The 14,361-nt window shown below is 39.3% G+C and overlaps 1 protein-coding gene across 1 annotated transcript in view; it reads left to right on the forward strand.

Moving 5' to 3' along the window:
- The window catches only part of Fmn2 (formin 2), a 302,407-nt gene that overhangs the window by 225,709 nt on the left and 62,337 nt on the right, over positions 1-14,361 (forward strand). Inside the window, exon 15 of the mRNA XM_055608481.1 lies at positions 7,301-7,352. Coding sequence (XP_055464456.1) covers positions 7,301-7,352 — 52 coding nt within the window. The remainder of the gene's footprint in view (positions 1-7,300; positions 7,353-14,361) is intronic.

A 14,361-nucleotide genomic window follows, 5' to 3' on the forward strand; every position in this document is an offset into this window, starting at 1 on the left:
ATGCAAAGTTGAAATGCTCTCAGTACTAAAAGGTAGCTGTGAATAACTGCAAAGGCCAAGTTTAATGTGATCTTTACCAGAGACAGGCTTTCTTCTTCCCAGACTAGTCTATAACAATTGTTTTATTGCCCAAAAAGTATTAGCTGCATTGCAGAAGGGACTGCAGTGCAGGGAGACTTGGCTCTCTCTTTTGCTGTCGAAGGAACGATACTCTCAGAATTATTCCGTCTGACACGTCTAACCTTCCCAAGTTCACTCGACTCCTGGTACATGGTCAAAAGGAGGAGTGTCTCAAAGTCACAAGACTAAAGCAATAGATCTGTGGTTAAATGGCAACCTCAGATGACTCAGAGGAGAGGCAGAGCATCTGTCTAAAGGAATAAGCCATACTGGCTGCACTTAAAAGCAGCCCAAATGCACATTCATAGCTAATTATAAACAAAAACTAGTTAACACTTTAAATAAAAGGAAGAATAGCACAAAGATTTAGAGCCTAGACAAGTAGATGAAAGGGGCCTGCGTTGCCTTCCATCTGATATTACTCAGAGGCAACTCTGTCTCCAATTACCTGGGAATATGTGGTATTCCCTCATGAAAGCTGGAGATCAGAAAGGGCATCCGTTGTGTGCCTCGGCTCTCTCACAGTCCTTTGGAACAAGGTCAGCAGAAATAACTCACTTTGCCAAAGAGTCAGGAGCCAGACAGAGAACAGAGACACAACGTACCAGGTCAGAATACTTACATGGTAGGGCAGCAACCAACAGTGTTATTTGTGTGGGGCCAGAGATTCTGGGTAAGAAGCGTCAGGGCTGCCTGAGAAGATTGTCATCAGGAGTGATAGTTTTAGCCACTGGCATGCTCAGTAACACAGAGCCATCAAGCCAGTGGCACATTTGGTAGAATTAGATTAAAAGGATAGTCTTACCCCCTGATACTAATGACCAGAAATAAAAGTAAGTTAACAGCAAAGGCTGTCTCCTAAGAAGTTTAGGGGTGCCTTTTGTTTTGCTTGTTTGCTGCGGTCCCAACAATAATTTCTCTGCTGCAAATTGCATACCTCTAACTCTTAAATTTAAAGGCTGAAAATAGCCGCTAACAACATCTATGGCCAAGCTCACCTCTGAGGACCAGCGGTTGAATGACCAACTTTCCTAGCATCCATTTCCCATTATAGCTTTATATCTATTAAAATGACAGTTGCTGATAATCTTTAGAGATTTCTATTAAAAACACTTTGGTTTTTGTTTGTTTGGTTGGTTGGTTGGTTGTTTTTGTCGTTTTTCTTACATGCAATTAGCCTGTTCCTTTCTTCTAGGTTAGTACTGAAACAACTGATTTCTTTAACTGTAAATCAACTCAATGAAAAAGAAAATTTCACTCCAGCGTCAGGAAGAAGGACTGTGTCATGAAAGTGAGGGTCACAATCATTTAAATCTCCCACAGTGTGGTGGCTAGGCTGGAATTTGAATTCTAACTGAACTGATATGCAGGACCCCAAACACTGCTGCTTCAGGAGTCTGAAGGCAATGGACAGCGTGTGTGTGTGTGTGTGTGTGTGTGTGTGTGTGTGTGTGTGTCACTTTTCTTGTAGCAGCTGTACAAGTGCCTCCTCCTGGAGGTGTGAGCTGGGAGGGGAGGGGCCACTGGGCAGTGGCTGGTGTTCTCTAAGAGTTATGCAGGTAATTCTGCCCAAATTGGCCCTGGGCACCGCCAGGGAGGCAGAGGGAACACGGGCGATTTGTTGACATCTTAAAGCCCACCCAACGCAGCTTGGTGCCTTTTTGTCCATTTTAAGTGTTCCTTTGACTTCCCTACACAAGCTTGACTTAAAATATTGTTGAGGTTCATTTTTTTTTCTTTCTGTACTTCCCTCTGTCCCTCCCTCTTCCCCCTCCCTTCCTTCCTTCCTTCCTTCCTTCCTTCCTTCCTTCCTTCCTTCCTTCCTTCTTTCTTTCTTTCTTTCTTTCTTTCTTTCTTTCTTTCTTTCTTTCTTTCTTTCTCCTTCCTTCCTTTCTTCCTTTCTTCCTTCCTTTCTTTGTGGTGTTAGCTATCAAGACCAGGTCTCTATGCATTCTAATCAAGTGCTGTGCCACACAGATGTACACCCTAATCGTTAATCATGTCTAGAAGTGACCAGAAGGCCATCACACATTATATTTAAAAAAAAAATGATCTATTTCCTCTAAAAAGGGGGATGAAATCTTACATGAATTCTAAAACGTATATATTTTCTCTTACGTTTTTAAATTTAGATTTTATTTTATTAATTACAGTTTATTCACTTTGTATCCCAGCTATAGCTTTCTCCCCATCCCCTCCAGATCCCATCCTCCCTTCCTTTTCTCCTATGCCCCTCCCCCAGTCCAATGATAGCAGAGGTCCTCCTCCCCTTCCATCTGACCCTAGTCTATCAGGTCTCATCAGAACTGGCTTCATTTTCTTCCTCTGTAGACTAGTAAAGGCTGCTCAACCCTCAGGTGGAGGTAATCAAAGAGCCAGCTCATGAGTTCATATCAGACACAGTCCCTGTTCCTATTATTGAGGAACCCTCTTGGATACTGAGCTGCCATGGGCTACATCTGTACAGGGGTTCTAGGTTATCTCCATGCATTTTCCTTGTTTGGATTATCAATTGCACGAAAGACCCCTATACCCAGATATTTTGGTTCTGTTGCTCTCCTTGTGGAGCTCCTATCCCCTCCAGGTCTTTCTATCTCCCCCTTCTTTCATAAAATTCTCTGCACTCTGCCAAAAGTTTGGCTATGATTCTCAGCATATGTTTTGATACCCTGCTGGGTAGAGTCTTTCAGGGGCCCTTTGTGATGGGCTCCTGTCCCATTCCCTGTTTTCTCCCTCTTCTGATGTCAGTCCTGTTTGCTTTTCCAAGTAAAGATTGAGCAGCTTACCCAGTGTCCTCCTTCTTGATTAGCTTCCTTAAGTGTACAGTTTTTAGTATGATTATCCTATGTTATACATCTAATATCCATTTATAAGTGAGTATATTCCATGTGTGTCTTTCTGCATCTGGGATACCTCACTCAGGATAATCTTTTCTATATCCCACCATTTGCCTGCAAGTTTCATGATTTCCTTGTTTTTAATTGCTGAGTAGTATTCCATTGTGTAAATATACCAAAATTTCTGTATTCATTCCTCAACTGAAGGGCACTGGGTTATTTCCAGCTTCTGGCTATTACAAATAAAGCTGCTACGAACATGATTGAACAAATGCCCTTGTTGTATCCTTGAGCATCTTTTGGATATATGCCTAGGAGTGGTATAGCTGGATCTTGAGGTAGCACTATTTCTACTTGTTTGAGAAAGTGCCAGATTGATTTCCAAGGTGAGTGTGCAAGTTTATATTTCCACCAGCAATGGAGGAGGGTTCTCCTTTCTCCATATCCTCTCCAGCATTTGTTGTCACTTGAGGTTTTTATCTTAGCCATTCTGATGGGTGTAAGGTGAAATCTCAGGGTCATTTTGATTTGCGTTTAACTGATAAGTAAGGATGTTGAGCATTTCTTTAAGTGTTTCTCTGCCATTTGATGTTCCTCTATTGAGAATTCTCTGTTCATGTCTGTACCCCATTTTTTAATTGGATTACTTGATTTGTTGCAAATAGATCCATACTCATCACCCTGCACAAAACTAAAGTCTCTGCACAAAACAAAAGTGGATCAAAGACCAGTTATAAAAATGGACACACTAAACCTGTTAGAAGAAAAAGTGGGGAAGAGCCTTGAACTCATTGGCACAGGAGACCACTTCCTGAACAGAATACCAACAGCACAGGCTCTAAGTTCTACAATCAATAAATCAAATCTCATGAAACTGAAAAGCTTCTGTAAAGCAAAGGGCACTGTCATCAGAACAAAACAACAGCTTACAGATTGGGAAAGGATCTTTACCAACTGTATATCTGACAGAGGGCTGATATCCAGAATATATAAAGATCTCTCCCCTTTTTATTTGATTCGTTGATCATACATTAATCATAATCTTTTTTTGATATCTGACTGCACATATATAGGAAATTACTGCCCAGAAGAACCTGAGCTTTCAAAACTCTTCCCAGAATCATGTGCAGCATTAGAAATTACCTACAAATAATGTTTTATTTTATTTACTTATTATTTTTCTCTCTCTCTTTCTCTCTCTCTCTCTCTCTCTGTGTGTGTGTGTGTGTGTGTGTGTGTGTGTGTGTGTGTGTGTGTGCGCGCATCAAGGGACAATTTAGCAGAGTTAGTCCTCTTCTTCCATCTTTACATGGCCTGGGGATTAAACTCAAGTCACCAGGCTTGTATAGTAAAGAATCTCCAGCCACAAAGCCAACCCATTAGCCTGCCTCAAGTTATTTTTTTTTTAATTTCAGAAAAAAATATGTTAGAAAATTTAAATATTCATAAAACATATCTGTGGTCAATGTAGAATGTTGTCTTAATTTCTCTATCACCTTTAGCAAAGCCATAATACAATGCAACTGCAAATGCAACTGTGCTGAGATTTTTCATCACTGTGCATAACAAGAGAGCACGTCCCCCATCAGTGAAGGCAGGTTTTTACTGGTCACAAGGGCATTTTCTTTCTGTTTGCTGGCTCATCTTCAGTATCACAAGCAGCCACAACCTCCCGTGTCATCGAGGTTTCTATGATCATGAAACCTATTATTGTGTATAATTTGCATGCTCTAATCTTTGTTTTGAAAGGTGTCCACAAGAGGGGACTCTGACAGCAAATTTTTGATTGTGTGTTTTGCCCAAAGCATCCTGCTAGATGATGTCTGCACCCTGATTTTTAAGGCATTTTGTTTTGTTGAACAAAGGCCTGACATATATGGGGCAAGTCTGCTACGCCTCAGCTCCATCCCCAGCCCTTGGGTTTAATACAAGGTCTCACAGTGTAGATCAGACTGGCTTCAAAGTTTGATCTCCCTACCCCCACTCTACCTCCTATGTTCTCGGATAACAGATCTGTGCCACCATGCCTCACTCTCAGAACTATATTTTCCCCCAGGTTGCAATACAAAAGGAAATGTGCCCTAGCTCCTTGAATTGTTGACTCTACATTGAGAGTTGAAATTTGGCCTTTAATACAGTTTCTTTGATCTCTAATTTGACTGTTTATCAAAGCTGATTAGAGTTTCAATATACAAATCCCCGTAGCTTGGAAATCATATGAAAATAATGGATAGTAGAGAAGTCCCAAGCATTGCCTGTTATTCTAATTTGACTTTATTACTTTAGCATGGTTATTAGGTTTGGTAAGGAGATATGTTTTTATGTTTTATTTTTTTGGTATGGATCAATCTCCTGCCGCATTGGATTAAAATGGTTTTGGTTTTAATTTTTCTAAGCCAAATTTTCAGACACTGAAAAAGAGCTGTTTTGATACACATCAAAAGGAGGTAGCAAGAATCTCTTTATTCTACTTACTATGATTTATGGGCATAAATTTTTGAAAAGCAGAAAGAATGTATTTTCTGTATCTTGAGATGATGTCAAAGCACTATAAAACAGTGGTTGGCTCACTTCAAGATTTTTCAGATATTCAATTCCCAAACTTAAGAAAGACATTTACTTCACGTGTACTGGTCATTATAGACATTGTGGTAAATAATTTGCATATGTTGACAAGTGAGTCTGATTGCTAAAAGTCACATGGCTCACTTTAACCTGATGGGAATTAAAGATGTCTCCTGAGAGCCTCAGTTTCAGTTTCATGCTTTTAGTTTCATAATTCATTTACTTGACTCTTCTAAAATAGTTCAGAAATTATTTCAGTCAATTCCCATCAATTGTTTTAATTGGTATATTTTTCAAGAAAGCAAGCAAACTGTCCTCTGTCAAAGTAGCTTTCATTTGGGCTGCTTTTGTTATTTTCCCCTCGAAGGCACTTTATGTGATTATAGAATTGTTACCGGTAGCAAAACATCTTTTATTTTAGGCACTCAAAGATAGTTTTTATGACAGTATGTTCGTACTAGAGCCTTTTCTAAGTACAGCGTCTAATATCTATCCCAGTCTTTAACATGCCTAACAATTGACCTGTAAATGCAAGTAAACAATCTAAAGGACAAAAAAAAAAAAAAAAAAAAAAAAGGACAGGAAAGGAGAGAAAACAAGTTTCTGTGGCCACCTCAAATGATCCCTGTTAAATTCTAACATCCATGGCAAAGAGTATCAGCCCAACACTGTGTCAGGACAATGAACATGTAGTACAGACTTTCCAGAGCCGTCTTGAAATTGTAAAACCTTAACCAGGCCAAGCTGTGCTATTGTGTTTTAAGTAGTGAGAGAGACACTTTACAAATCCCAAAGGAACATGAGTTTTATTTGGTCAACACTGCCAATTTTTTTATGATTATAGATTTGGTTAACTTACTCTGTTCCTTTTGCTTTCTGATTTCCCCAATACTAACCCAATGGAAGGATTATAAGGAGACAACATATTGCTTAGTGTCTCTGAAACATTTGTGCCAAATATATATGCACAATGAGGAAGAGAGGAGAGTTGTAGAATATTGACATGACTTCCTGGAATGCCTACTCCTCAAAGAAGGTGAACTTTGCTGCAAATTATAGTTAACGGAGTTCCTGTGTGATTTTTATGCAATTTGAAGTCTTCATTCAGTAATCCTAAGTCTCATCTTTGAGTTTGTGACAGATATCTTTATTTTTGGGGAAAAAAATAGAGCAAGTAAATCTGAGTTTGAAGTTCAGTGATAGAGCACTTGTCTACCACAGATGAGACCCTGGATTTGATCCCAGCACTGACCAAAAAAAAAAAAAAAATTATAGAACACAAATGGGTACATGGGTACATAATGCTGTCCACTTTTCAGAACAAATCATGATCAATCACTTGAGATCTGTCCCAAAGAGCATGGCTGCAGAGAGTTTAAAATGTATGTCAGATACATTTGTTTTCGTTTCCAACTTGGTGTTTGTTTCTGTGCTTGATATGATTATTTTCAACAAATTGTTAACATTTAGTTCCTGGCATATTCAATTTAACTATGAAAGTAGAGTTTCTATTCCTTAGGTCATTGTATCAGAGGTAAAGAAACTATTTATAACCTAAAAGTTTTGGTTGGCTGTGTGAAAATCTTATGTTCCTTAGTGTCAGTTTAATCAAATTTAGCAATATTTCTACCATATCAGTAAGAATAATAGGGTTAAAATAATATCTATTGAAGAACATTAGAATTCATGATTAAATCTACCCCATGATGTTTAGATTGTATACTCTGTAAGATGATAAAGCCCTGTACCTATTTCATGTCTTTTTCTTGCATTTTCAGCTAAAATTGACCAAGAGTCACAAGAGACTGCCCTGACAGAGACTCATAAATGGTAAGATGTTACTTTCCTTTAATGCAAGCTTTCTTTTCAGAAGAGTCTTACAAAAGCTCTTAATTTATTTTAACCCTAGGAACCAGTTAATGGTTGTGGGGTTTTCATTTCTTTTGTTTTGTTTTGTTTTGTTTTATTACTTTCAAGCATAAAATTGGAATCTAATGTCAGAGTGTGCTTTAAAAACATAGTGAATTTCTAAGTCACTATGACACATAATTCTGTTACGTTGTAATGAACAGCATTGCCTCTGTCCAATGGGATTCAGAACTAAGGAAATACAAGACATGGAGATAGTGGATTTTGTTTTGTTTATACATTTTTGTTAGCATACAAAATAACACCTCTTATTATGACACCTTCATAAATATCTATCATTGTACATTGCTTATACTTGCTCCTCACTATCTGCTTCATGGCTCTTATTTTACTTTGCTGTATGTAGCAATTTTGATTAGCAATACTTTTATTTTCTCAGTTTGATATATACCATTCCGTGCTTTCCTGGTTTTAGGATTTGTGTCGAGCTTATAAGTTTAATCTAATGTATTTGTCTTTCTGAGTTGGCACTTTCCTATTACAGCTTTTCTTTCTTTTGGACATCGTGAACGTAAAGTGTCACAGAGAAGTTCTGTAATAATGTCCATTTAGAATTCTAAAACCTTCTTGTGATTAGATGCCTATTTGGTTCCCTTTGGGGAATATTCTGATTTTGCTATTGAATAGATTCTCAAAGACTTTAGTATTTATCTCAGCTCATACTTTTATCCTATTGTAAATTTTGTGTCTTGATTCTATCCCACAGTCTTATAGTTGTAATCATGATCATAATGGTCATTGACTTTTTTTCATTTTAACTTTTGTGATGTTTGTTGTCTCATTTTCTCAACATTGTCTTCCATCTTTATGACCTTTCTTCCGGTTGGTTGAATCTATTGTGATGATAATTCTTTGCTGCGATTTCTCATTTGTTTTGTTTAATCATACAATTTTTCATTTCTAACATTTTTAATGTTTTTCCCATTGTTTTAAATCTCACTTTCTAGATTAATTTCGTTTTGGCTTTGTAACCTTCTCATCCATACTTTGACTTCCGTTTTTGGCTTTTCTCTCCAAGTCTTGGATTGATTACATCTGCCTTATCCATCCAATTCTCTGTGATTTTTTTTTTTTTTTGAGGTATTAGGTCAGTTTTTCACAAACAATTTTTAAACCTTTTTATCTGCTTTTAAATTTAGTAACTCAGGAATTACAATATTGTAGTCTTTGCTTTTCATGTTTGTGTTACATTTTATGTTTCTCTTGTTCATGTCTCCTTTCAGTGTTATTTGAGGGATCTTTTTATTGAATAACCTTCGCTTTGGGGTTCAACTTACAGCAGAGCCAAAGATAATATACATTGCTTTTAGATGAGGCTTCACTCAATTCTTTTCTTCTTCTTGTTCTTCTTCTTCTTTCCCAAAGCTTGATCAGCTCTCCTACTTTCCGGTTTTCGGATATCCAAAGCTCACCCTATCTTTGTCTTTTGAATATAGTGTATTTTTTTCTTACCCTGATTTTTCTTCCTTCTCCAAACCACAGAGGCAGCTTCAGACCTACCATCTTACTCACACATCCTCAGGAAACTTGTTTCAAGAATAAAAGTGGAAAGGTTAAATGATAGTCAGTTTCCACTTCAATTTACAAACTAATTCCACAGAGGAATCCATGAGCTTCCTTGGGTGAGCTGCACTTCCACAATGAGGATTTGCAAACAGGGGCATGGTTAGGAAAAAATTCCTCAGGAATCTTCATTTCTCTGTCTTCACTACTTCCTCCTCTCTGCTTTTAGTCATTCTCTAAGCGAAAACATTTTTTTTTCCTGAAAACTCTGACTAATAACAAAGAGAACGACAAAGAAAAAGGAGTAGAGGGAGGGAGAGAGAGAAAGAGATGCTGGCAGAGTATCATGAAATTCAGGGAGAGGGAGGGATACATTGACTCAGAACACTTCCTGTGCTTGTAGAAGCTAGCAAGGTTAACTTTAAACCTCTCAAACCCAGAGGACCTGATGCTGCAGCCTTGAGTCTGAAATCAGTCTGGAGAGAGAATTCTTTTCTACTTGGGCTCTTCAGATTAAGAGCTTCAGCTGATGGGGTAGGGCCCACCTATGTGTCAAGGGAAATCTGCTCTTCCTGAAGTCTACTGATGGGAGTGTCAACCACATGTCACACCTGCCTTCACAACGAGAGTAGACGGGTGTCAATCCAAACCAGACACCCTAACCCACCCAAGAAAATGCTCCAACTAACAATCACACTCAAAAGACACTCCGAGTACTCCTGAGGAACTGTTTTTATTGAATAAATTCCTTGTCTGTCCTTTATCAGGCAAGTTCATAAAAGTCTTCCCACAGTCACAGATAGCACACATTTAACAGGTCTTGAGTTGACATCAGATACTCTGTTAGGCAAACTGATCAAAGAATTGGCAAGTTCTAAGAAACTAAAAGCTGAAAGTCAAGACATAAATTGTATCAATCACCAAATTCAGTGAGTTGAGGTAAAATAGTACAAAGCCATTTTATTGTTTAGAAATGGAAATAAACAATGGATTATCTGAAACATTTAGCATTTTTCACCAAAATGTATCCTTTTACCATTTCCCTGCAATGCTATATAGCCTGAGCATTGATCAATAGTAGTTCTGTGTGGACAATATAACCCACCCAGGGGCCTTTGCTTTTTGAACCAGAACTCTCAAATGCCATAACACTATACATCACACTAGTCTTAAAGCCATCAGCAAGTAGTATTTACTCAATTAAAGAGGGTTCAGTGACATGATCTGAAGAGCATTCTTTTTTTTTAAGCATAGGTAGATTTTATTTATTTATTTATTTAATATATAAGTGTTCTCTATCTGTAGATCACTTGCATGACAGGAGAAGTCATTAGATTCCAGTATAGATGGTTGTGAGCTACCATGTGGTTGCTGGGAATTGAACTCAGAACCTCTAGAAGAGCAGACAATGCTCTTAACCTCTGAGCCATCTCTCCAGCCCTGAAGAACATTCTTGTATGCCATGATGTGGCATAACACAAGGTGTCCAAGCTATCAGAAGTTTAACAAAAAGAATAAAGATGGAGACATCCAAGAAGGATCCTGCTAGTATCACAGTGGACACTGGAGGTTTAGAAGCCTGTATGTACTGAGAGGATTAAGTTTCAGCTCAGTTCCCCCAAGACCAAGTTCTCAGCACAAAGGAAATTTGTTTGCCCCAGAGGGGGGAAAAAAGGCCAGGGAATAAGGGACTAAGACAGGAGATAGAGGCCTAGAGATAAGAAGAAGGGAACGAGGGAGATGGAGCAGGGATGTTGCTCCCTGAGTGGGGAGAAAAGATTTTCTCTGGATAGAAGGGAGACAGATCTGGCCCATAGATCAATGGCTGTGATAAAGGTAACAGGGGAAACCCGTATTAGGGTGAGATGTTTAACCTGAATTGGGTATGTTAGTTTGGTGAGCCGAAGGGGGCTTTTGGTTGCTGGACTTCAGGACTTTGATAGCTGAACCTTGGTGGTCAGCCTCAGGAGGAGGAAGTAGCCAAATAAGGGACTAGACCTTGAGGGCTAGCTTGAAGAATGTAACCTAATAGTTTTCAGCAAGGCAGAGGGAATGGGGGAGAAGGGCAAAGCCAGCCAGAGCCGTGTGTGCCATGACCATGCTGGCTAGAGTCCTTTCACATAGTCTCCTGTTGAACCTCAGACCAGGATAGACCAGACAGCAAAATTCTCCAGTCTGTCTTGGGATCTGCACTGCATGTTGCAAACCGTATAACCCCTCACCAACCTCTGGCTGAGCAATTCTGACTCTGAGAAATCCCAGGACGCCAGACTTAAAAATAAAATCTCACAATATTTACTCTCCACGAGCCATGTCTGCCAGCGTCAGCTAGCCTCCTACTTCTGTGAGAATCGCGTGTGAGCCAGGAGAAACGTTTCTGCCTGGTGTGTTGCGAATGCCAGTCAGTCAGATTGACTGGCTCTTCTCAGGCTTATGAAGGAATGATAGTTTTTGCCAGATTCTGAAGTTCGTGGCCCCCTTTGCAACTCTGAAGCCTTGTCGGTGTTATTTGCCCTGCTGCCTGCTACCCCCATCCGTGGATCATATAATGTGCTCGCTGTCCGTGTACACATCACTGAACTCAAAGCCCTGGTCTTCTAGGACACTCCTTTGTGTTGGATATTTGGCTCCCCACCTCTGAAACAGTCAGCTAAAACTTCAATATAGTATATGTTATACCCACTACATCTGTGTTCTAGATATGTGAGCTCACTTAACAAGGCCAACGAAAAGCTGAGCCAAGAATTTTTGTTCCTTTAGACCTACAATGTCTCATCTCCTGTCTATTTTTTTTTATTCTTCCTTCTTTTTATTTTCTACATAACATGTTATCATAAGCCAAATGAAGGCCATCCTGAGGTAAGGTCTGGAACAAGCAAATTCTGCTTGGTCTGTTTGTGTAAGTTTGTGCTTACAAACTTGGTCTTCATTCCCCAGTCTTCTACCAGCCCTTTTTAAGCCTGAGACAGAAAATACATGGACTCATTTCATTTCTGTGAATGTATTGAAAGCCTCTTATACAAACGAATTTTCTGCTTAATTCCTGGTTTATTTGTTTGTTTTTCTTCAAATCTGGGTGATACAGGGAATGCTTAAGAAGATTTAGTGTATGTTCTGCGTGAGATCCAGTGGCATCTTGGTGACAGGTTTGAGTTTTAGAAATGACTGTCTTTTTAAGTAAAAAGAGTCTCTGAGTCAGGCTTCAGTTGCCTGAAGGATCAAGTACATCCAGGCATATTCGCTGAGTACCCTTCACTTAACAGAAGAGAAGCAGCAGACCACTCCTAATGCTCACAGAAGCTCCTGGGAGAGGAGGCAGGCTTAGGTGCTGAACAGAGCCTTGCCGGTTCCTCAGGGCCAAGCCCTTCAGGAATGTCGCAGTGTCTGGGACTCTCCCTTCTCTGCCCTCTGAGGCTCCAGCCGTGGAGTGCCTTGTTCTCTGCAATGCACAAAGCTTCTTTGAGTGTGGCTGGTGGGAGAATTTCGTCCAGAAACTTAGCTACATGGAATAAACATTCCATGTAATGCACATGTGCACATATACATGCATGCACATACCCACAGACATGTATGCACAGAATCCTTCACACACACACCCTATCATGCTTGTGGGGACATACATATAGAAATGCCATCAAAAACACACTACTCTCACACACGCATGCTTGCTCATGCACATAAACATGCATACAGATAAATATACTCACAGTCAGACAAATATGCATATACACACCGCACACAAATATACACATATGTACATACAAGCAGGTACAAACATACAGCCATACAAGCACGCACGCAATGACACACACACAAAGTCTCCCTCTCTCACATATTTTTATAAAATATCCTCTAAAATGAATAAACTATTATAAAGAAAATTTTAATTATTGTCTAAGTAAGACACTGCTATTGTTTTTTTTTTCGTTTTATTACTTAATAACTAAATAAAACATTCAAAAGAAAGTTCAGTGTATGTTTTAAATATTTTTTTTAATATTCATCTGCTAGCACGGTAGTGTCATGTGCTAATTCTGTTTGTTCATGTCTTTTTCTGTTAACCTACAAGTGGAACCTTAAGTTCCTATTTACACGAATAAAATGTCCCCTTCTGTGTAGGAGGAATGATTGAACTCGGTGTGCTCTTGGTCAGCAAGGTAGCTCTGCAGATGGGACTTGAGGCATCTCCCAAACCGAGATGTAAAGTGATGTTGACTCTGCATGTGGTCCTAGGTAGACAAGCAGCTTGTTGTAAAGAAGAGCAGCATCCCCACTGTGTGTTTAGCTCAGCCTCCACTTTTATATCAAGGGTACAACATTGTCTTCAGCTGTGGAAACTTATCACCGAACAAAACATTTTTCTCCCAGGCAGTGAATACAGAAACTCAGTTTCCTCACAAATGGTCTTTCATTTAAGTTTAAAGAGTGAGAAAAATGGGCTGTAAAATCAACCAGCCCATCCTCTGGAATCTTTACTACTTCAAAAATGATAGCTGAATTCAATTCGTTTTCCTCGGATTAATTCTATTTCTCTAAATTCATAGCCAGGAGCCATATCTGGGATGCAATTCACTTTGAAATAGACAGAGAATGAGTTATAAAGATTATGTTTACACCAATAGTCAGAAGCTTTACTGTTAGAGAATTTATTTCTGGTTTTACTAAAACTGATAAAAGAGATTAAAAAGTGAAATTTCATTCATATATCTTAAACTATTCTGTTCGAGAACTTAACTTTCCTGAGATCTATAATCTAGGTAACATTCTGGGTAAAGGATGTCAAACACGGAGGTATAATGCCTTATACACATGCCAACAGCAAACTGTTGGAGCCACGCATATCTAAAAGGACACATTCCTCTGGGTTTTTTTTTTTTTTAACATTTTTGCCTTTATTTTTATTTTTATTAATTACAGTTTATTCACTCTGTATCCCCCCTATAGCTCCCTCCCTCCTTCCCTCCCAATCCTACCTTTCTTCCCTCTTCCCTACCCATGTCCCTCCCCAAGTCCACTGAAAGGGGAGGCCCTCCTCTCCTTCCTTCTGATCCTAGTCTTTTAGGTCTCATCAGGAGTGGCTGCATTGTCTTCCTTTGTGGCCTGGTAAGGCTGCTTCCCCCTCAGTGGGAGGTGATTAAAGAGCAGGCCAATCAGTTCATGTCAGAGACAGTCCCTGTTCCCATTACTAGGAAACCCACTTGGATACTGAACTACCTTGGGCTACATCTCTGCAGGGGTTCTAGGTTATCTCATGCATGGTCCTTGGTTGGAATCTCAGTCTCAGAAAAGACCCCTGTGCCAAGATATTTTGGTTCTGTTGCTCTCCTTGTAGAGCTCCTGTCCTCTCCAGGTCTTACTATCTCCCCCTTCTTTCATAAGATTCCCTGCACTCTGCCCAGAGTTTGGC

Source organism: Psammomys obesus, unplaced genomic scaffold (assembly GCF_907164565.1).
Source record: "Psammomys obesus unplaced genomic scaffold, mPsaObe1.curated_primary_1811, whole genome shotgun sequence".
In the NCBI taxonomy this organism is placed as follows: Eukaryota; Metazoa; Chordata; class Mammalia; order Rodentia; family Muridae; genus Psammomys; species Psammomys obesus.